This window comes from Chiroxiphia lanceolata, chromosome 3, assembly GCF_009829145.1.
Source record: "Chiroxiphia lanceolata isolate bChiLan1 chromosome 3, bChiLan1.pri, whole genome shotgun sequence".
NCBI lineage: Eukaryota > Metazoa > Chordata > Aves > Passeriformes > Pipridae > Chiroxiphia > Chiroxiphia lanceolata.
Window position 1 is genome coordinate 31685683 of NC_045639.1, and position 20782 is coordinate 31706464.

The window sequence follows — 20782 nt, forward strand, 5'->3', positions numbered from 1 at the left end:
TTCATCTTGATGAAGTGTGTTGCCTTTGCAAAACCCTCTGCTCCCAAGTGACTCTCATGTTATCATCTTCACCTCTGTGTGTACAAAAACAAACCTCCTAGAAGAAACAAACAGCTACAAAAGCAGTTTCTGCTCCAAAACTGGAAACAGCTGTGCTTTGCCCAGCACTGGTACTGGGCCCACCACTGTACAGGACACACAGCTAGATGTTTCTCCCCTGTGTAATTTGGGCAAGGAGAAAAGGCAGCCTTGAGTGGGGCCCGGGGACTTGCTGGATTCCCACCCTCTCCATCTCCAAAACAGCAGCATGGTGCCAAAACACTGCTGCTGTTGGCAGATTGCTGTGCTCCCCAGAGTAAAGGGAGAAGGCAAAGCCCTGCTTTCCAGGAGGACGGCAGCCAGCAAAGCCTCTCCCTTACATAAGACTGGGAGTCCCACGTACATGTTTCCCAGGACACGTTGATAGGGCTCAAGCTGCCCAGCCCTTTGAGTTTTCTTCTGAGACCTCAAACCTGCGCTGCAGGAACTTAGTCACTGTCACCTGGAGCCCACAGCTAGTTTGTAACTGGCAGAACAAACAGGCCAAGTGCTGAGTGCTCTCCCTTCAAAGACACTTGCTGCCAAACCTTTCACAAAAGCTGCTTCCCCCCCCCCCCCCGCCTCCCCCTTGTAGCAATTGCTTGCTTTAACTAAGCTATGAAATCCAAAAGGGGAAACAAACAAACAGCTGGTTTGGAAAGCAAGAGCAAAAAGGGAGATTTATTCCAGGCAGTGGATAATGCATCACATGAGCTAAAGGAATATTTTCGGTGCCTCTTGGGCAATATTTGAGTTTTAGGCCCTGAGGAGCAAGCCAGCATTTGCAGGCACTTAGTGTTTCCAGAATCCTTTACACTTGGCACCCACGTCGACCGTTTTCCTTGGAGATTTGCAAGCACTTTGCAACCATACATTAATTAACCCACCATCCCTCCTCTGCAGTGAGATTTCCTTTTCCCTCTAATGTGCCTGTGCCAGAAGCAAGGGAAACTGAGGCATGGTGAGGCCATTGACCTGCAGCAGGGCTGAGGTCAGGGGCTACATGCTGTCCAGTTCTCCTTTGCATTGCAAAACATCCTTCCCTTCGCATGCATGACCCACAGAAGTAGCGTTTCCCTACATCGGGTGCTGCCCACACCATTTCAGAGGAAGGCATGGACAACTCAGCTCAGAGAGCCTCTGCGTCACGGAGCAGAGAAACAGAGAGCCAGTGTGTTTAAAAGGCAGGGCAGGCAGGCAGGCAGGAGTGGAGTGGCAAGCAGATTAGTAGCTGTGTCTGATTCTCTGCACGTGTGACAAGGCAGCAGGGCACAGCCATATTGGGAAAGGGGGAGAAAGGGGGCATTTTAATCAGTCACATGGAGGGAAACACAGAAGATGCTGGACCTCTATCAAGTGCCAGCAGGTTATTAACCTATTAGCCAATGGGGGGAAAAAAACACTACAGGCTCCTGTGAATCCAGTTATAATGAGACTACAATGATCCTGGATTCTTTGATAGTCAAAAAAAGCATCTCAGCCTGTTGCCAAAATCAGCGAATGGCTCAGAGACCATTTTAGTTTGGCTGTTTCCTTGATGGTCCTGGCTGAAGAACTGCTGGCAGACCCTTTTTGAGGGTGGGTGTTCTCTGGTTGCTGCTTGCAGGACTCCTGATAGTAGCCCCCCAGGATTTGGTTGCCCTGCCCTGCGTTTCAGGATGAGGTGGCAGGGCAGAGGTGATTCTCACCTGATGGCCTGAGCCTGGCTGGGGAAGGAGTGGGCTGCAATACCCTCCTGAGCTCTGCCTGCGGCACAGATATCCAGCTGGCACCTCACTGCTTGCAGGGAGCCACGCAGACCTTCAGCACCCCGTCATCCCTCTGCTTCCTCACACAACCCGACCTGCAAGGATAAAGTTAGGCAGCTGCCTGTGATTTCTTCATTACTGGGCTGAGGGCAGCAGGAGCTCGCTGCCAGTAGAGGAGCAGCCCTGGGTGAAAACCTGTAAGGAGAGGCAGGGGAGAGGGAGGCACCTGTTGCCAATCAGCCTCCCCATGCTAAGCATCCTCCCCATGCTGGTAGCAATGGGGTGACACTGCTACTCCTAAAGCACTCACAGCTCCAGTGAGCAAACAGCCTGGAGACATGATAAGGAAGGGCCTCCATTGAGCGCGCCTCCAGCCCAGTGGTGGTGGCAGGGCCACGGGTGTTTTCCAACTGGGCAAGCAGAAACAAAACCCATTGTCCCCTGATTCGGCACAGCTCAGCAAGGGGCCGGGGTGCCCAGAGGGCTCCTGGGGCCTGGCATGGACAGTGGGGTCCAGTTAAATTCCAGCCCTGTCTCAGGCTGCTGAAGGTGGTGGTGGGAGTTCCTGGTGCCCAATGGAGCAGCATCATCTTTGGGACATGGGGCATCTCCCAGCTGGCAGGCTAGGGAGACACAAGCCACCCTGCCCAAGCCACTGCTGAGGGTCTCCCACCCCCACCACCTCCTGGGTGCAATCCTCCCCAGAGCAATCCCTCTCTCCTTCATCGCCATCCCCTCTGTCTCCCTCCCTGTACTACTGCTGCTGCTCTCTCCTGAGCCCCAGCTACCCATTTGCTAACTCATACAAGCATTAAAGCAGTAAATACTGCCTAATGACACCAATTAGCCACGAAGCTGCTTTGTGGCTAGTTACTGAGTGACAGCTGTGTAGCCACCAGCCAAAGGTAAAATGTTACCCCACAGCATACAGTTTCCACTGGCCAGGGCCCAAGCTGAGGCCTGAATAAACTCAAGACACACAGGCCAAGCTCCCAGTCGTATCAGAGGAGGCAGGCAGGAACACTCTGTGGCATTCAGAAATGGTAGTCCTGGGGCACAGGCCACTTCAAGTACCAGTGTCACTCTGTCATGGTGTCACACCAGGTCTCCTTGGCAGAGGATGGAACTGGCATGGGTAGAGGGACCCACATTATAGTCAAGGTCATCTGGCCCATTGAAGCAGTGCCGGGGGCACATCCTGCTCCTTAGCTGGCAGCACCAGTCTCCCACGACAGAGCACAGCCATTAAGGAAGGAGCTGGCTGGCACTCAGCCACACTCGTAAAACACCACAGGGGAGCTGTGGGCTGCTGGGAATGAGGGAACCTGGCAAGAGGAAGAGAGATAGCAGCCACTGTGTGGTCCTGTTACCCCAGTCTGCAAAGCCCATCCACACCCCGGTGGAGCACAGTGCGCAGCAGCTCCCTGGATCTCATCTAAAAGGCAGAAGATGACTTTCTGGAGGATGGGTGAATCCCAGGCTCAAAGGATAGCCTGAAGCCATGGTCCCCATCAGCCTTCCCAAGGCACCTTAGTGGCAGCAGGCAGAGCCATGCTCCGGCTGTCAGAGAGTGCTGCTGCAGCTGGTGGCTGCCCATCCCACGTGGCAGTGCAGGGCCAAAGCACCTGCCTGTTCTCCCATCCAGCCTGCTCCCTGGGCAGGCTCTGTGGCCACTGGCACCACGGGGACTATGGCACATGGCCGCCTGCAGAGACAAGGGCTCCAAACACAGGCCCAGGAACTCTCACAGCCATGCCAGCCCCGTGTCTGTCCCTGGCCCGACAGTTGCTGGCTGGTGTGGAGGAATTCCGCTCTGTGCAAACGTCTGGCAGAGCTGACTAAATCCTGTCTGGAGACTAAGCCCATCCTGTCATGCTTTCCCCCTTGGGCGAATCAGCGGCAGAGCTGTGGCTGAATGCTCCCAAACATCCTACAGAGAGATCTCCAGGAAGGCCCTTTCCCACAGCTTCCAACAGTACCAGCCGTTCATCATTTCCTCTCCTTGCCAGTCATACTTCCACGGATTCCCAAGCCAAGATATGGCCCCCAGGCCACCCGGCAGAACACAGCCATGGGACATCAAAAGAAGAGCGAGCTGAACCCATGACCAGTGGCCCATCTGTTGCGGATCATCCAAGTACCACTGGGACCACCCTCTCTCCCTTCCTCAGCCCGTCTGCAAAGCTGAGTGTCCACCCGTGGGCAGAGGATGCTCTAACACGGACCGGGAAGGAGGGAACCCCCGGGGGGTCCTGCACCCCTCAGGCATGAGGCTGGGAAACGCTGCTGGGAGCCTGCAGTGCTCCGTGCTCACGCTGCAGGGGGAGCCCGTCAGAGTTCGGCTGTCCCCTGAGGGGGTTGGTTCTGGCTCCTGGCCCCTTCCCTTGCTCGCTGCAGAGCTGCCCGACCCCCGAGGGCTCTGCGGGGACCCCCGCACCCACCGTGCCCGTGCTGCCCCCTGCCGGCGGCGCGGGGCAGCCGTGGACCCCCTCCCCTCCCGTGACCGGCCAGCACGGGGAGCCCACGGGGAAGGAATTAGCCGGCCCGCGGGCTTAAGCGGCTCCGCGGAATGCGGGAGGGAGTGTGGGAAAGCGGAGGAGGGCAGGGGGGAGGGCAGCAGTGGTGTTCTCCCGGCTGTGGGGAGCTGATGGCTGCTGGGAGAGGGTCCGGCATTCTGGGTAGGGAGGCATCCCACGCGACCCCCCGGGCTAGGGGCTAGGGAAGGACGGGCACAGGCCTGAGTGCTGGGTTCACTGTGAGGATGAGGAAGCAGTGAGCTGCAGCAGGGGGATGGGAGCATCACCAGCACTGGGAGCCAAGTGAGCAAAGTGGGACAAGGCAACCCAAAATGTGAGCTTGTTGTGTGCTAACCCATGTGGGGAGCAGGGATGAGCGTGAGCCAGGAAATCTGGGAGTAAGCAGGGAAGTCTGAGGACAGAAGCTCAAGCTGTTTGTTTGAAGGCAGTTTAAAGGAGCAGGGCAGAGTTTGCTTGTAGGTAACATACTGTGCAGAAGAGCATGGATAATGTTAAGAAGCAGATTTCAGGGTCAGGGTGGATCACATGAAGATACAAGACAGTGACAGTCACCCTGAACACGATACCTGTCCTCTAGGGCTGTGCTTGCTGCTCAGCTGTGGGCCACAGAGAAAGGGGTCCTGGCTGGTCCTCTGAGAACCCTGAATCTCATAGTGATGGGATGGGATGGGATGGGGAAAGGCATGAGGTGCACCTCCTCAGCATAGCTTACTTCTCAAAGGCAGCTTGCCAGCTTCTTCCCTTGGTCCTGGGCCATAAGGCATCCAGGAGCACCTTTGTGCCACTGGCCAAGTGCTTTAGGGACAAGAGGGGTTCCTGTCACTACCTTTCCAGGGGCTCATGGCCTCAGGCTGACTCCATACTCAGCTGATAGGGACTCAGTCTCTGGGGAAACAGCTTGTTCTTCTAACACTGCTGCCCAGACACAGTAAATCTTCTTTCTGGCAAGCCAGAAAACAAAAGTCAGCCCTGGCTACAGTAGCTGGCTTCCTGAAAAGACCCCCCCTCTGAGGAGAAGCTGCAGACAACCTACTTCCTGTCTTCTGCACTTTCCCCACAGAATCTGCCACCTCCAGAGGGTGCAAACAGGTGGAAAAGTCTCACCTGTTTTTTGCTAGTGCTGTGTCCTGGGATTGAAGAGCTGGGAAGCTTCACAGCAGAGGTGAGCTGCTGTGCAGTGCCCAGCAGTACTGCTGCTGGCCCTGCTTTGTATCTGCAGTCATGATGGTGCTGGGCTCCCTGCAAAAAGCCAGGCTTCTCAAGAAGAAAAAGAGCTCCACAAAAGCCTAGCTGCCCAGAGAGCCCTGGAGTGGGCTTGTTGCTGATGGTAGCTCAGGGGCTGCCTGCTCTGATGCAGGACAGGCTGCTCTGCTACTGCTGCCTGCATCTTCCATCGTGCTGCTCCCAGTGCCATCCAGCTTGCCTTCAGGGATGCTCTTGCCACTCCTGGCAGGGAGTGGGGGGCTTCTTGTATGTCTGTACGTGAGATAGCTGCTGCAGCGCAAGCGGGCCAGCAGCAGCACGTGGCTGTTCTCCTCCACCACATCCTCCATCATCTTCCTGCACAAGCCTGGGGACCATGACAGATGAGATTCACTATCTCCTATCATGCAGCTATGCCAGTTTCCCTCACTTTCTGCATTTGCCCATCCGTTGCAGCCCCTACAGCACCCAGTTCCCCTCCAAGACAGCACTAGGGCAGTGAAGGGATAAGGACAACAAGCAGCAGTGGGGACCCTGTTTTCTCACCTCTTGCATTAAGACCTTTACCGGGACAGCAGAGCAGCGCCCTGACCTGGAGAGGCACCACGGATGTGGGGTCAAGGGCCATGCCACGAACCCTACTCTGCCTGCACCTTCATCTCTCTCTCCGCTGCACACGAGGTCAGGGTCCTACAAACAAGCCTGAGGCCATGCCTCGGATTCTGAGGGCAGCCAGGACCTTTGCACTGGGCCAAATCACGCTGAGGGCAGCCAGGAATGGTGCCTGGGGAGAAAGGAGCTGCATGGTGAAAGGTGCAAGGGCAGAGGGCAAGCTCCCAGCGGTCAGCCTACAAATAGAAAGGGTCATGGGAGAGTGCCCAGCTACTGGGACAAAGGGCCTGTGAGAGGCGAATGGGGCTGCAGAAGAAGCTCTGGCAGAGAGGCAAGCGGTGGCACAGCCCCAGGGCCTCCAGGAACGTGGAAGGCTCGCTGGCGGTGTTCCCTGTGGTTGCAGGCACCCCCGGGGCCATACAGGAACATACGTGACTGTCAGGGCAGGGAGGAAGCCAGCGCTCACGGAAGGCTGGGACTGACACAGGAAGGCGATGGGGCCGTAAGCAGTGGCAGCGTCGTGACATCCCCACGGGCAGAGTAACCAAACACCACTCCCAGCTGCCTGTGCTGGGGGATGGATGGGGAGAGGCCTTTACTGCCCCGTGGCACTGTGCTCTTGGGACGAGCCCCCTGCCCAGCCCCGCGGGCGTCCCGCAGAGGGAGGGGAAGGGAAAGCAGCAGCACCCAGTACCAGCAGGAGCGGGGCCGAGCATGCCGGGGCCAGAGACCCAGCGGAATAGCCTGCCAGCCCCTCAGTCCCGGCTGCCCCGCACGGCCGCGGGACGGCTGCCAGGGCTTCCCCGAGCGCTGCCGCCGCCGCTGCCGGGGTCCTTGGTCCGCCCCAGCACCCACCCGCTCCCGTGGCAGCCTGGGCTCCGCCGCGTCGCTTACATGTTCCCCCGAGCGGTGCCGGCTCCTTCCCGCGGCGCCGCCGCCGGCACGGTCCCGTCCCGCAATGCCCGGTGCCAGCAGCGCCGGCCGCGGCACGCCGGGTCCTAGCGCTGCCCGCCGCGCCAAGGGCACCTCGCGGCGGGCTGGGACAGCCCGCAGCTTCGGGGCCACCGGCACTGCAGCCCGGTGTTCTTACCCCTCGCACCCCGCTCTGCCCCGCTGCCCGCAGCTGCAGCGTCCGCACCAACGGAGGGATGCTGCAGCGGTCGCCGCGCTGCCGCAGCCCCGGCACAAGAATGGCCGGTGCTACGGCTTTTCCCAGTGCTTTCCCACCTGCTGGAGCAGGCAGCTGGCCCTCCTGCCCCGGGGGTCCCTGCCCCGGGAGGGGGGCATCGCCGTGCTGCCAGTTTGCCCAGGCAAGGAGGGCAGGTGCTGGCAGCCAGTCCTGCCAATGCTGCTCCCCTTTTGCTACCCCCTGCACCGGCGCCAGGCTCCGAACCCTCCTTGCAGCTATGGGACTGGAAAGCACCAATCTCAGACTGGAGGCAGTGTGAGATGGCTACAGAGCTCAGCAGAGGCCCCCAGCTGCAGGGTGACCTTGCAGCAGGACTGCCGAGCAGCCAAAATGCAGGACAAGACCTTGGCTCAGTGGAGGGGATTGGAGCCAGACCCCTTTCCTGGTACCCAGGGAAATGAGGCACAGTGGGGGACAGTGCATGCTCTGCTCACCTCCCTGCCTGCACCCTGCCCTTACCTCGATGGCTCAGCTCTCCTGGTGCCAGATGATGCAGCCTGCAATCTCCTCGCTGCCTGGTGCCAAGCAGGGTTGGGGTTTCCCAGAGAGCAGCAGAACCAGGGTGCGGAGGCTTTGCCACCCCCACAGGCTCTGCAGCTGGAGTGGTTTCAGAGCCCTGGTGCTGGCTGGGGCTGGCTGAGCACGGCTTCTGCTGGCTTAGCAGGTGGAGGCTGCATGCACGGGCAGATTAGTGGGGGGGGGGAATTGGCTTCTGCCATAGAACTTCAAGCGGGATTCGTCAGAGCGTTGCAGTGGGGCCAAGTGCCAGCAAAGGGAAGGAGAGAGGGACGCCTGTGGGTGGACAGCCACCTTGGGGGACAATGCAGGCTGTACAAGGGGAGCACTGAGAGCAGTGCTGCAGATGCCAACATCATCCCTGGGATGGGGTCATCTCTCTGGTGGCCCATGTCACTCCATGCTGCTGTGTGGACTCGGGCCATGGCGGTACACTTGCTGAGCTCCCACTCCATCATTGGTCAGCATCGACCCCCTGGGGCCAGCAGGGGGGCCTTCAGTAGAGCACCCTGCACCCACTGCCCCCTCTGCTGGGCCCCTCAGCTGCTCAGGAATGAACTGGCACCAGCTCACCAGCTGCTCTCCTGGTATGTGCGGCCGGAGCGGAATGCTGTGTCTTGGCCTCCTCCCTGGCCTGGCAAGGCCTGGCCCCTGCCCAGACCTCCCATCCCACTCATCTCTTCCCATTAAGGAAGTACAGCAGCTGAGCTTTGGTGTTGGAGGAAAACAGGGTGTCAGAGCCAAGAGTGATGGAGCCAAGTGGAGGGTGGGAAGGCACAGGGGAAGCACAGAAAGCATACTCCTGCCCACACAGCAGCACTCTCACCAGCATTTCTTCCCACACCTCACTGGGAACATGGAGACAGCCCCTCTGCTGGTGATACTGGTGTGCCCACCTCCACCTTGCTGCCTGTCCCCAGGCCCAGGAACACTGCATGAGGGAGATGGAGTGGCGGGAGCATTTCTCCTCTCCCAGCCCTTACTGCAGAGCTGGGCTGCAGCCAGCACTTCTATTTTAAGCCCCACAATGTGTTTGAGGAGGCGAGCGGTGTGCACGGCTGATCTTTGCAGCCTGCCAGGGAGAGGCCCTGCTACCCCACGTCCCTGGAAACTTCCTCTTCTCCCCCAGGGCTGGTACATGCTCAAGGCAGGGTTGTACCAGCTGCTCTTTCCCCTTCCCAGTACAGGCAGGAACTGGGGCAGCCAAAACCAGCATGGCCTGGTGCAGTTACTTCAAAAATGTCTGGACTGCAGGAAGCCCTGAAGGTCCAGCCACACTTCCCTGGCTCCCTCCATGGCACAGAGCATTCACCTGCTGTGACCTGGGCTGGCAGCCATTCTGCGAGAGAGGAAGGCTGGACAGGCCTGGCAGGGCTGTGCAGGCAGCAGATTTACTCTGTAGGTAGTGATTTCCCTGCCGAGCTCCCATGACAGGGAAAGGGGCCTAGGTGCCCTGTACAATTAGCTGGGCTGGATGCAGGCACAGAGGAATCACAGGACAAAGCATCTTGTGAGAGGCACCAGACAGCTCAGGCTTCTTCCCAAGCAAGACTAAAGCTCACTGCAGGGCCCTTCTGATCTGAAGTTTCCCCCCTTCCTTAGCAAGGACCACCTTGCAGAGCCCCTTTCCTCCTGTGCAGAGGGGTGCTGCTGGATGAACAAGCTCCCAGACTAAGCGACTGTTTATTTTTTAATAAAAACAATCATCCCTCCCCCTCCTCTTGTGCTGTGTGTCATCAGGATGCCTGGGGAGCCAGTGGCACTCAGAGAGAGCACTGGGCAGGAGGGGTGCTCAGCACCAGGCTGAGGCCAGGAGTTGTGGTGGCTGGGGCACAGTGCAGCCCTGGGGCTGGCTGAAGTGGAGCTGCTTGACACAGCCTCTCTCCTGTGGAGAAGCAGTGAGCTGTTGAACTGGTGCTGGGAGCAGAGACCATGCCAGGATGGTACCCAGAGAAGGATAAAGGCAGGCTAGGACCTTTCTCCCCCTGTGGCTGGGGCTCACTCTTTCTTCCCAAAGAACTTCTGAAAACAGATTTGTTCTTGGGGCGAAGGGGGCTGGTGATCTTCTCCCCTAGTGTGTCCCGGGGGCTCCCTGTTTGGGCCACAAAGGAGTGACAGCGTGCCCGGGGCATGGCTGGCACTTGCTCCCCTATGTACAGGGTGACTGAGTAGCTGCTCCCGGCCTCCACTGGCTCCTTGGGCATGACCACTGGGGTGATCTTCTGGTAGGTCGCTGCAAGAAGGAGCAGTCAGTGGGGAGGGCAGGGTGCCAGCAGGCCCTGTCAGCCCCTCAGAGCCCTCCCCAGGTGAGGGGCTGCAGCCCAGGGCACAGGTATGTAGGATTGGGTGGGTGCTGGAGCAGCATCGCATCTGCCCTTGGCTGTCTGTGAGGACAGAGGCAGTGGTGCCATCTCCTGGCAGTGACAGTGAAACCAGAGCCATACCTGAGGTGAAGGAATAGGACCTCCTCTTGTTGGTCACCAGCCCATAGTCGTCTTCTTGGCAGATGTTGTCCCACAGCCTGGGTGACCCCCTTGGTGACCACTGCTGCTCCTTGTCCCCAGCCCCCTGAGCATCCTCTGAAGCAGAATGGAGACATGTCACAAGGCAAGGCCTCCACAGGACACCACTGTGTCAGCCCCAAGAGGACAGGGAAATGTATTATTATCTCATTATCCCAGGAAGCGAAGGGAAGTAACTGGTCCTTTCCCCAAGCCCTACACCTGAGACTGCTAGCCCAGATACCACTAAGTTCAAGACTGACTGACAGCCTTCAGCCTCCACCAGTTGGCTACCTCCTCCCCTGGGCTGGGGAGAAGAGTTTGGGGGACAATGGCAACCCAGCCAGACAGGAAAGTCACCTGCTGCTGCCACAGTCCCCTTGGTTGGGCCATCCTGGCTGCCCAGAAGACCTCTGCAGCCGGGTGTTTGAGCAGGGTAACATCACGATCTCCTGGCTCCTGGTGGTTATGACCTGATTATGTCCCTGGAGGTGGGGAGCTCCCAGGGCTGGGGATCTTGCTGAAACTGAAAGTAGCAGAGATTTAGCTAAACCAGTCTGGCCCACTGATGTCCTGCTGGAGCAGCACACACCAGCAAATGTGGGAGTTGTAGTGAGAGCTGGCTAACCAGCTCCTGGCTACTCACCCCCCAGTACCACCAGTGCCCTCGACACACTGTGCACTGTCTGGAAGTAATCCACTTCAGGGAAACCTGGGGGCACAGCAAACATCCTGCTGGGTGCTGGCAGTGCACAGGACTGTCCCATAGAGCCAGTCCCTGCTCCAGGTGCCCATGCTTCATGTCTGGCTTCTCCAACCTCCTCCTGTAGGTCCTGCCACCGAGCCTTGGATTTCATGGCAGGGCTTGAACCTTCTCAGGTGTGGGCACAGCAGCAGGAAAACTTCAGTATTACAGGTCTCCTTGCCTGAAGGGCAAGCAAGGAATTTCCAGGCCCCACAGAGTAGATGGAGGAAGACCAAGGTGCAATTATAATTTTACTGACACAGTTTTTTGCTGCTGAGGCACCACTGACGTCAGTCGAGCTATTCCTGATTTATAACTGTGTATGTGGTATGAAAACAAAGCCTCCAAATCCTGCCTAGCAGAGAACTGCTATTCCTGAGGCAGGTTAGGAGGATGCATAAATCAGAGACAACGTTTTGTTGCTTCTCTTCTGACCCCCTCTGCAGGGGCTGCACCAGCATGGTAACCACATAGAGCTGGGCCTCTGCTCTGCCAGCAAGGGTTGCTCACCTGAGTTTTGCTGCAGCTTTGAGACCCATTCGTTCATGAGGGGCTGGGAGGGGGCCCTCAGGAGGTACTCAGAGCCATCCTGCAGCCTTCAGAGACAGGGGACAACAAGTCAGCAATGAGACAGATGTGGGGTGCAGATACCACAGCCCCCACCAGACTGGGAGAGAAGTAGGTGTGAAAGAAAGAAGGAAATGCTCATCTAACAACTAGACTGAGCTAGCCCTGGCTGGGGATATTGGTAAGTGTCTGCCCCAGCAGGGACACACTGAGGAGGGTTGTGGCTATAAGACCCCACTGCCATGGGTCAGGGACTCACTGAAGCCTGAAGCAGTTGGTCTTCTTGGTGTACTCAGCATCTGGGGTGCAGATCGCTCCGGAGAGGTTCAGGGGAAGGGCCACCACAGAGCTCTGCAGCATAAGGGAAAGAAAGAACAACAGTGGGGTTGGATGGCTCTGCCTTTCCTGGCCATGGGGACAATGGCATGCTGCTGCCAGCTCCCTCCCACGTTGCCCAAATCTCCCCCAGTGCACCTTGAGGCTGTCCCTGCGGTCCTGGTAGAAGCACAGTGTCTGCCTCATCAGCACAGCATGGAAGAGGCCCCAGGCTCGGCAGCTGGCCTGTGGGACACAAACAGGGACAGCTGTGATACCAACAGGTTTGGGAGGAGACAGGTGGTATCCTGCCACTCAAAATGCAACCCAGCCCCTCTGGGGCTCTGCCCTCCCAGCATGGCCAGGAGCACTGCTGTGGCAGTTCCAAGAGCATCCCTGACTTAACTCCTGCCCCAAAACCTGGACATTTTCCTGCCATGTCCCAGCACCCCTGTTCCAAAGAAGCCCCACAGCCATGCCTGTACCTTTCTCCCTCCTGTCTGCAATACGTGCTTCCTTTCCAGTGTCCCCTCCATCATCTGAAACTCCATTTTACCCGGAAGAACCTGGAATGGGACAGAGGGTGAACAAAGCTACATTGAGGACAATGGTGCCAGCTCAGCCTCCAGGCACATGGGGTCTATCTGACCCATTCCTGATGGGCAGTGCTGAGGTGGGAGTGGGATGACAGGAACGATTTCCTGGCATGGGCAGAGGCTGGGTTGTTTGTCAGCTTTTGGGGTGAAGTGCTGCCTTGCTAAGGTTAAGGGCTGGCGGTAGGGTGTGTGCTGCAGAGACCCCAAATTCAGCACCTAGCTCTTCCCCACCAGCTGGAGCAAAGGGGCCACTGGAGTCAGGGAGTCCCCAAACACAGGTCACATTTGCTGGAGTGGGTAACCCAGCTGCTGCCCAGGGTGTTCCCCAACCCCCCTACCTGACTCTGAGGGAGAGTCCCCAGCTTGTGGCTCTACATTGCTGCTCTCTCTTTCTTCTTGCCCATGCTTCCGCCGATCCCAGGCACTGGAGCCATCCAAGGGGACTGCAGACACCAGCTTCTCCAAGTTGGGGGAAACCCTGAGCCCACTGGGACTGCCACTGCCACTGTGCACCACTTTGGGGCTCTTCTCTCCTGATCGGCTGTGGAGCAGCCGGGCAGTGGTGGGAAGGGTGAATTGGGCCACTAGCACGTTGTGGCTGATGAGAGGATGAGGGGCCCACCAACAGTGGTGTTGGGGCTGGGCAAGCTGCCTGTCCTGCTCCCTGTCTGCTGGCTGGCACAGCTGCCCTCCTGGTGGGCTCTGTGTCCGTTGCTCATCTGCCCCATCCCAGATGGCCTGCAGCTCCTCCTCCTCTTCCTCAAACTGGCCATGGGCAGGGTGGCAAACTTCCTCAGTGCCCAGCACAGGGCTGTGAGGCTGTGAAGAGGCCAGTGCCCACTCAAAGACAGAGGGCTGGGTAGGGGCGGTGGGGGAAGCCGAGGACCTTCTGGGCTGGCTGCTGCTGGCTGGCTGTGGTGTGGAAGCAGGGCCAGGGATGGCTCCTGCCCTGCCTGGGGTTCTCACAGGGATGATCCAAGCTCCAGCCGAGTGGCTTTGCGATGCCTGGCCCTGCCAGTGGCACTGGGGCTGCCATCCTGGCCAAGCTGGGTGGCCAGCTCATCCCCCTCTCGACCGACCCACTCATGCTGCATGCCGACGTGGGATGGCTGGCTTGGCCTCAAGTCCGGGAGGTCTTTACCAATGCTGCCAGAGTGCTGCAGGATCTGGTGCTCCTCCCCAGCACGGTATGCCCTGTGCTGGCTGTAGCTGGGGTTGAAGCTCACTTCCTCAAACCACGTTCCTCGCTCAGTCTTGGGGGATGTCCCCAAACTCTTGCTGGGTCCCTGGGGACTGCACCCATCCATATCTACCTCCTTCTGCCATCCAACCCCATGTGTGCCTGTGGGCTCCCTTGGCCTCATCCCCCCAGTCTGCCTCTGCTCTTGCCCCTCTGCCTTCTGCTGCCATGCTGTAGCCCTTTGGTGGCACCCCAGGACCATTGCATCCCGAGGCAGCTCCAGGCTGAGAACTGAGCCCAGGGAAAGGTGGGGACATGTGGTTTTCGGGTCAGAGAGGCAGGGCTCCTGGGGGGCTGCCCCACATTCGGCATCAATGTCCTGCACCAGTGGGTTCCTGACATAGAGCAGCAGCTCTCCAAGCTGGGGTCCAGCAGCAGCTGCCCCCAGCCCCCCCTTCCTCCGACCACATTTCTGAGGCCAACGTGTTGCTGGGGCCATGGTGCTCCTCGGGTGTGGGCCGCAGGGAGCTTTTGCCCATGATGCCCTGGAGCGTCAGCAGCTGGGCCTGCTCTGCCCTTGCCTGCTCCCGCCGCTGCAGGCTGTTGAAGAGGGAGCCAGCCCCAGCCTTAGGCATGGTGTGGGAGACAGCTGGCATCCCACTGCCGGATGCTGGAGGGCGGTGGATGACAGCGGGTGGCTGCTTTGAGGTGGAGGTTTTCCTGGCCTCCACCTGCACCTGGGGAAACAGAGGAGAGAGAGGTGATCCCCACTGCTGGAGCCTCTACCATCCTGTGCCAACTGCTCCCTTTCCATGCTGCACCTGGAAAAGCAAGGAGCTGGGGGGGCAGGCAGATGAAAATGCTCATCAGCAGCACATGCAGAGCTGGGAGCAGCTTCACCTCAACCCCCTGAGGGCTGTTCCCACCTTGGTGCCGGCAGGGTAGAGGCAAGCAGGGGAAGCTCTGCCTGTTATGGAGTCCCTCAGACATGGTACAGTTGGAGCTGACTGTGCCATATGGCTTTTCCCTGGCACTGCTGACCTCCAAGCCATCATTTTTGGGTGGCTACTGAGACAGCAGTCACTGCTGCCCATCCCTGCCACCCTTGCATGCCCCAGGCAGCAGAGCAGCAAATGCAAGGGCAAGGGATGAGTGCAGACTCTTTCCTCCCTTCCCCACAGCCCCTCTCCTGTGTTTCTACAGCTGCAAGAGTCTGCAGGAGCTGGAGCAGTGTCCCCTCATACCCCTTAGGCTAGAAGGTGCCCATTATCAAAACCCTCCTGGCAGCCTGGCAGCCCTGCCTCAATGCCTCTTTCTCAGGCTACCCAGCCTGGTTGCCCTTGGGGTTTCTCACACACAGACCCTTGCACAGGCTCTGGAGCAAACAAACCAATGCAAGCCTGAACAAATCACCAGGCTCCCAGCTCCAGCACTGCAAGCCATGCAAGCTGGAGTGAAACCTGCCCCCGGCAAAAGGTGCATGTCACACAGCCCCATCCACCCTTGCCCCCTCTTCAGTCGTCTGCACAAGGAACTGCTGCTGCCCCATAGCAATGGAGCCGGGAGGCTCTCCCACTGTCCACCAGCATGCCGTGCCTTCCACAGCCACCAAAACCACTTACACAGGAGGCCAAACTGCAGCCAGCCCTGTCTGAACCCCCTTCTCACATGCCCCAGCACCCACAGTCTGGAGCCCACAGCACTGTGAGAGTTTTCCTTCTCCTGAGGGACCACTGCCAACAGGGCACAGTGGCATGGCCAGGAGGGTTGGTAGTAGACAGGTTCATGCCATGCAGCCACTCTCCCCAGCATGCAGCCTTCCCTGGAACATTACCTCTTCCATTGGCTGGTGAGGTGGCTTTCTCTTTCGCTTTAAACTACCCCAAGTGTTTCCTAAAAGCCCCTGGCAACGCTTCCAAAAGGTTTTACAGCCTGAGGGTTTAGTGGCGGGGAGCTGAGCAGGGGGGAGAGAGAGAGACATAGAGAGTTGAGGGCAGTGAGGGCAAGGAGCTGCAGCAGGAGAGCACAGGCAAAGTGGGTGGCACAAGCTGGTCCTCAGCCCTCAGGCATCACTCAGCATTGGCATGGTCAAAGGCCCTTCTCCTGAGACTGACACAGCCCCAATAGCTCGCTTAGAAATAGCCTGAAGTATGGGGACTACACCACAGCCCTCACAGCCTCCCAGTCCGCATGGGGGCACAGCCCTGGAGAGCTGCCCTGGCTGTGTGGCAGAGCTGGGTGCTCACCCATGGTTCTGCCAAAGCCGCCTACCGTCCTGCACATACCGTCCGCAGTGCCTCCTCCCCTGGCCGCTCGCCGCCGGCCAGTGGCTGTGCCTTCTTCTTCTCACCCTTCTTGCCAACGCTGAGGATGAGGTTGACCGTCCCCCCAGGGCCCCGTGGTGGCAGCAGCAGTGTGGAGGTCTCAGCAGGATCCCAGGTGACAGGCTCCTTGGGGGGTCCTGCACCATGAGGTGTTTTGCTGTTGGGTGTTCCCCAGCTCTGCTCCACTCTTGATGGGGCTTCTGAGAGGGGTGATGCCAGTGTGGAGATGGCTGTTTCCCCTGGCAGCCATGGTTCTGAACTTTGCACAGGCTCAAGGAGGGAGCAGGGCATGAACTCCACTGGGCTGTGGACGCTTTCCAGATGGGACAGTGCACATGAGATGTGCTGCTCCTGGGGAGCAAGGCAAGAGAAGGAATGTGAAGGAAGGCACTTTCTCATGACAGCCTTTGCCCTGCCTGAACCTCAGGGACTCTCAGAGGTATTGGCACACATCCCTCCTCTACTTCTGCACCACCCATTCCATCCCGTGCCTCTGCTACCCTCAGCCTCGAGACTGCTCATGCTCCCTGAGAGTCTCGACATGTCTGGGTACTCACTTGGCTGGTAAGGGATGTGCTTGAGGGGCTCTCTGGGTCCCTCCTGTCCTCCTGCTTGCTCTCCAGGTCCTGCTGGTGCCTCTGTGCTCGCCAGCGCACCAGCACCCAGCCCAGCATGCTCTGCAGCTCCTCCAAGCGCTCCTTTATCTGAGGGGAGAAGAGATGCTGGGCAGCCTGCAAGGACCCCTGGCGCAGAGACACTGGCCCTACCAGGATATTTCACTATAGAGCAGTTTAAGAGGGTTTGAGAAGTGGGATACAGTCACAGTTACATCAGCTCAGGTCTCAGCATCCACTGCTGATGAAACTCCTTCCTGCCCTGAGCAGGCCCAGGGATGCTTAGCTGGCCCCATCCCACTTGCTGGGGCTTTGCACCCATACCTTGTTCTTTCCTTCAGGGACTATCTCCAGAGGATTTAGAGGGTACGCTGAGAGTTTGCCCTGACCCTATTTCCCCTGTCCTTACTGTTGCACTCAGGTAGTGCTCCTCAGACACCAGCTGCTGCCCTGATGCTGCCAGTGCCTCAAACTCCTTGAGTTTCTCTTCGATCCTCCTCTCCAGTTCTTCACATGGAGTTTTTGGGAGGCTGGGGCTGCTTGGGCTTTCAGAGAAGATCTGAGCCCGTGTGTCCTCTGTCCAGGAGCTGTGGGCACATGAAAGACAGATTGAGGAACAACCCAGCCCCTCCTCAGCCCTACAGGCCCCAGAGAAGCCATTCCCATGCTCAGAAATGGGTGAAAGCAGCTTGCTGGGGTAGTGGCAAGGCTGTTGGGGCAGGGCAAGATGCTGTAGGGCTGCCCCACAGCAGGCAGGCCCAGTGCAGACCTTCATTCTGTGCTCCCCACAGTCATGCCTGGCCACAGCTCCAGCACTGCCAGCAGCCCATGCTCCAGCAATGCCATGCTCTCACCAGCTCCTCCTCAACCACCACAGAAGCAACCCCAATGGCTCACTGCCACTTACATCATGGCTAAATAATCCTTGAAGAAGTGCCACAGCCGGCTGGCCTGTTGCACTCGGGTCCGGGTCTCCCACAGCAGCTCTCGCAGCCCTGCCCACGCCCACAGCGTCTCCTGCACCTGCCGGCTGGTGGGGCACTGCTGAGTGGGGCACAACTCTTGCAAGCGGGCAGCTGCCCTCTCCAGCTCCTCCAACTGTCCCTGCAGAGTCTCTGACACTGCATGCTGAGGATCACAAGGCAGAAAAGGTTCAGGATGCATCCAACTCCTTAGCACCCAGGCTGGACTCCCCTGCATTATGGGATGCAGGGACAGAGGGGAGGATGTAGGGACAGAGGGAAGGATGTTGGTGCACAGGCTGCAGAGATTGGGAAGAGCTACCCTCCGTGGGGAGAACAGGTAGAGCACAGAACTGCCTGGCTTCCCTGCCCTGCTTTCAAGAATTGCTTCCCCACCAGTGGGAAGATGAGCAAGGTGCTGGCAGCTGGGGGCTGGTACATAGCAGCTGATGCAAGCTCTCTCCCCTTGCCAGGCCCTCGCTAGCAGAGGGGAATGGAGCAGGGCAGGGCTTGGCTCCACTGGAAAATTCCAGCCTGGCCTGCCACAGTGTGCCAAGGCTTACGACACCTGGGCCCCCAGGGGCCAGTGCCTCACTGGGACAGCCCCAGTCAGCCAGGACACCACCCTGCCACAGCGCTCCCCTGACTCACCTCCATCTCCTGCTGGCGGCTCAGCAAGCCCTGCAGCCCCTGGAGGTCCTTCTCGCTCTTCACCGTGGTGAAGCCGCTCTCTGCTCGAGCAATGTCTTGAGCCAACACCTTGGCTCTGCATCGAAGGGCCTCCAGCTGCGGAGATACCTCTGCCACCTGGATGAGCGGGAGGAGACACAGAGGGAGATTAGCCATGCCATGGGACTCACTGTGTCACTAGCTGCCCCACAGCCCTGGTCCACCCCAGCCTGGGGGCACCCTGCCATGCACCTGCAGAAGGTGCCAGCCATGGGAGAGACAGGGATACCAGCCTCACACGGAGCAGTTCCCATGCATCCCACTCGGAACAGCTGAGGTGCATGCCCTGTCCCAATTGGCTGGCATGTCCAGCTCCAGGTGGACCCCCCAGTTGTATCCCCCAGACCCCCCACCTCCACTCCCTACCAGATGCTCCAGGCTCTCCATCTCCGCTGCCACCTCCATGACTCGCTCCCGCTCCTTCGCTGCATCATTCAGCATCTCCACAGCCTCCTGCAACTCTCCCAAGGGGCTGCTCATGTCCTCACTGCTCGGAGGCTGCTCAGCCTGGGCTGACAGTAGGGGGAAAGACCCCTGCAAGCTGCAACACCTGCTCCCTGGCTGAAGCCAGCAGAAACACCAGGCATAAGAGAGATGGGGAGTGACACCCCAGGCAGCTGGGCTGGAGGGGAGCACCCAATAGGGTCCCCTTGCCAGCCACAGACCAACCCTTGGTCCAGTCCCAGGTGCTGTGTGATCCTAAGGGATGCCTGGCTGTGCTGCTCACCGCTGCAGGTCCCTGCTGGTTCTGTGCCTCCTCCTCTTGTAGGTCCTGCAGAAACTCAGACAGCACCAGGGAGTCCCGCAGATCTGCTGCCCGGCGCCGCAGGGCTGCCTGCACATGTGCCAACCTGTGGGGAGAGGTGCCCATCAGAGGTGCTGGTGGCCTTTGCACCTCATCAGGGAGAGCATCCTCCTCCTCACACCTCATCAGGTGCCTCCTTGCACCTCCTCAAGGTGAGCAGCCTCCTTCCCACCTAACCTAGGGACAGGGGAAGAGGTACCTTCCCCCATGACTCACTTCTCCTCCACCATCTCCACTTTCCTCTGCATCTTCCTTGCCCCCTCGTGCTCAGTGGGCGACTCGCCTGCTGCTTCCTCCCGCAGTGCCTGCAGCTTGAGGCCACACGTCAGGAGCTGCTTCTCCAGCTGGCCCATCTCTTCCAGGTCCTGGCGCAGCTCCGCCGGGCTTCTCATGGCGGCTGGCTCTGAGAGCGACCCTGACACAGCTTGCAGCCACCGCTCAGCCTGGTCCAGCTCCCCCACCAGCCTCAGTGCCTTCAGGGAGAGCAGGGAGCCCATCAGCCTGGCTCTGAGCCACCCAGGGGAGGCAGGAGCCATGCTGGCATCCCGCTGCGGGTACCTGGGGCACTGGCAGCTTGGGCAGCACAACTGGAGCAGCGTGCAGGCTGCAAGGCCCGCCGGAGCTGCAACTCTGGTCCCCATGGGCACCGGCCTCACATGCTGATCCCAAGCAAGCTGCTGCAATTGGAGCACACCCCATGCCCACTCCAGCCCTGTCTCCATGTACCTTATCGATTCTCGCAGCACAACACCATTCTCCTGGTGCTTCCTCTGCAGGTCCTCCCACAACTCCCCCAGTTCTCGTAGCATGGCCTTCACCTTTGGGCTCCCTGGGGGCCTCCCTGGCATTGGCCCCTCCTGGGAGGCAGGGAGAGCAGTTAGGATGGGCCCCACCTGGTGTCACCACCCCACCTTACACCGGGGTGGGCTCACCAGGAGCACAGCCCTGACACTGGAGCTGTGGTCCAGGGGCTTCTGCTGTATCCGTGCTGCCTTCACACTGTCCACAGGACATGGGGAGACTCCAGGACCCACACTCTCATTGTACAGGGACAGAGTCTGCTGAGGAGCAGGGAGACATGCTGGGTTAGTACCCAGACCAGGGATAGGAAGGCGTCAGGGAAGTGAGGTCCTCCCTCAACACTGTTTCCCCTGATAGGGGAGGGGGATGCAGAGGGAGCAAAGGGAATTCTTGGGGAGACATTACTGCGTTCACTGCCTGGCAGACATCCTGCACTTGGACCTCCAGCTGCTGCCTTCCCCACTCAGTCTCTGCCTCTCTCCTCCTCCTGCAGAGAGAGGAGAGGGACAGTCAGGACTGCAAGGTCCCCCCTTGCACAGGGGACCCCATCCCTGTTCCCTCTGACTCCATGCCACTTCCACAGCCACTTCCACAAGCTGGTACCTTTTGTTGTCCCCTCCATGAGGGGGCTGTCCCACTGGGGAGCAAGGGCTGCTCTCCTCCCCTCTCTTGTGCTCTGCCATCTTCCCCAGCACGTCTGTTGCCACCTGTGACACAAAGGCTCACATTTCTTCTTGTCCAGCCCAAAGCATGCACCGCT

At 59.1% G+C, this 20782-nt stretch overlaps 2 protein-coding genes across 9 annotated transcripts in view; both read right to left on the reverse strand.

Moving 5' to 3' along the window:
* SLC29A1 (solute carrier family 29 member 1 (Augustine blood group)) overlaps positions 1 to 7933 on the reverse strand; it is a 34206-nt gene extending 26273 nt beyond the window's left edge. For 2 of the 5 annotated variants that reach the window (XM_032683491.1, XM_032683490.1), the window contains exons 1-2: positions 5468 to 5721; positions 1767 to 1921 (exon numbers count right to left, since the gene is read on the reverse strand). The gene's annotated coding sequence lies outside the window, so the exon portion shown is untranslated. Of the gene's footprint in view, positions 1 to 1766; positions 1922 to 5467; positions 5722 to 7072; positions 7101 to 7826 lie in introns of those variants that run through there. The other 3 variants (XM_032683494.1, XM_032683493.1, XM_032683498.1) reach the window with 3 other exon arrangements.
* Positions 7934 to 12170: 4237 nt separating this feature from the next.
* LOC116785058 (spectrin beta chain, non-erythrocytic 5-like) lies at positions 12171 to 20509 on the reverse strand. 4 transcript variants are annotated; one of them, XM_032684229.1, is made up of 15 exons: positions 20428 to 20509; positions 20154 to 20279; positions 19948 to 20078; positions 19438 to 19694; positions 19144 to 19267; positions 18783 to 18977; positions 18339 to 18494; positions 17633 to 17748; positions 17135 to 17312; positions 16669 to 16815; positions 16073 to 16462; positions 15622 to 15741; positions 12983 to 14524; positions 12497 to 12577; positions 12171 to 12257 (listed from the first exon to the last, which is right to left on the reverse strand). In XM_032684229.1, the coding sequence occupies exons 2-13, from the start codon at positions 20233 to 20235 to the stop codon at positions 14159 to 14161; spliced, it is 2262 nt and encodes a 753-aa protein (XP_032540120.1). In that variant the 5' UTR covers positions 20236 to 20279; positions 20428 to 20509; the 3' UTR covers positions 12171 to 12257; positions 12497 to 12577; positions 12983 to 14158. The 4 variants fall into 4 exon arrangements, with proteins under 4 accessions (XP_032540120.1, XP_032540118.1, XP_032540119.1 ...); XM_032684227.1 differs by having other exon boundaries at positions 17633 to 17853; XM_032684228.1 differs by having other exon boundaries at positions 17633 to 17853; positions 20154 to 20282; positions 20428 to 20503.
* Between the last annotated feature and the right edge of the window lie 273 nt (positions 20510 to 20782).

What these genes read in the sequence shown, in the direction of transcription:
- LOC116785058 (XM_032684227.1), bottom strand. Translation starts at nt 20,235, where the DNA reads ATGTCCTGTGGACAGTGTGAAGGCAGCACGGATACAGCAGAAGCCCCT. An exon ending in GCACATCCCTTACCAGCCAA is followed by an intron (nt 16,463 to 16,668) that starts GTGAGTACCCAG and finishes CTTGCTCCCCAG; the next exon opens with GAGCAGCACATCTCATGTGC. An exon ending in GGGAGGAGGCACTGCGGACG is followed by an intron (nt 15,742 to 16,072) that starts GTATGTGCAGGA and finishes CCCCCTGCTCAG; the next exon opens with CTCCCCGCCACTAAACCCTC.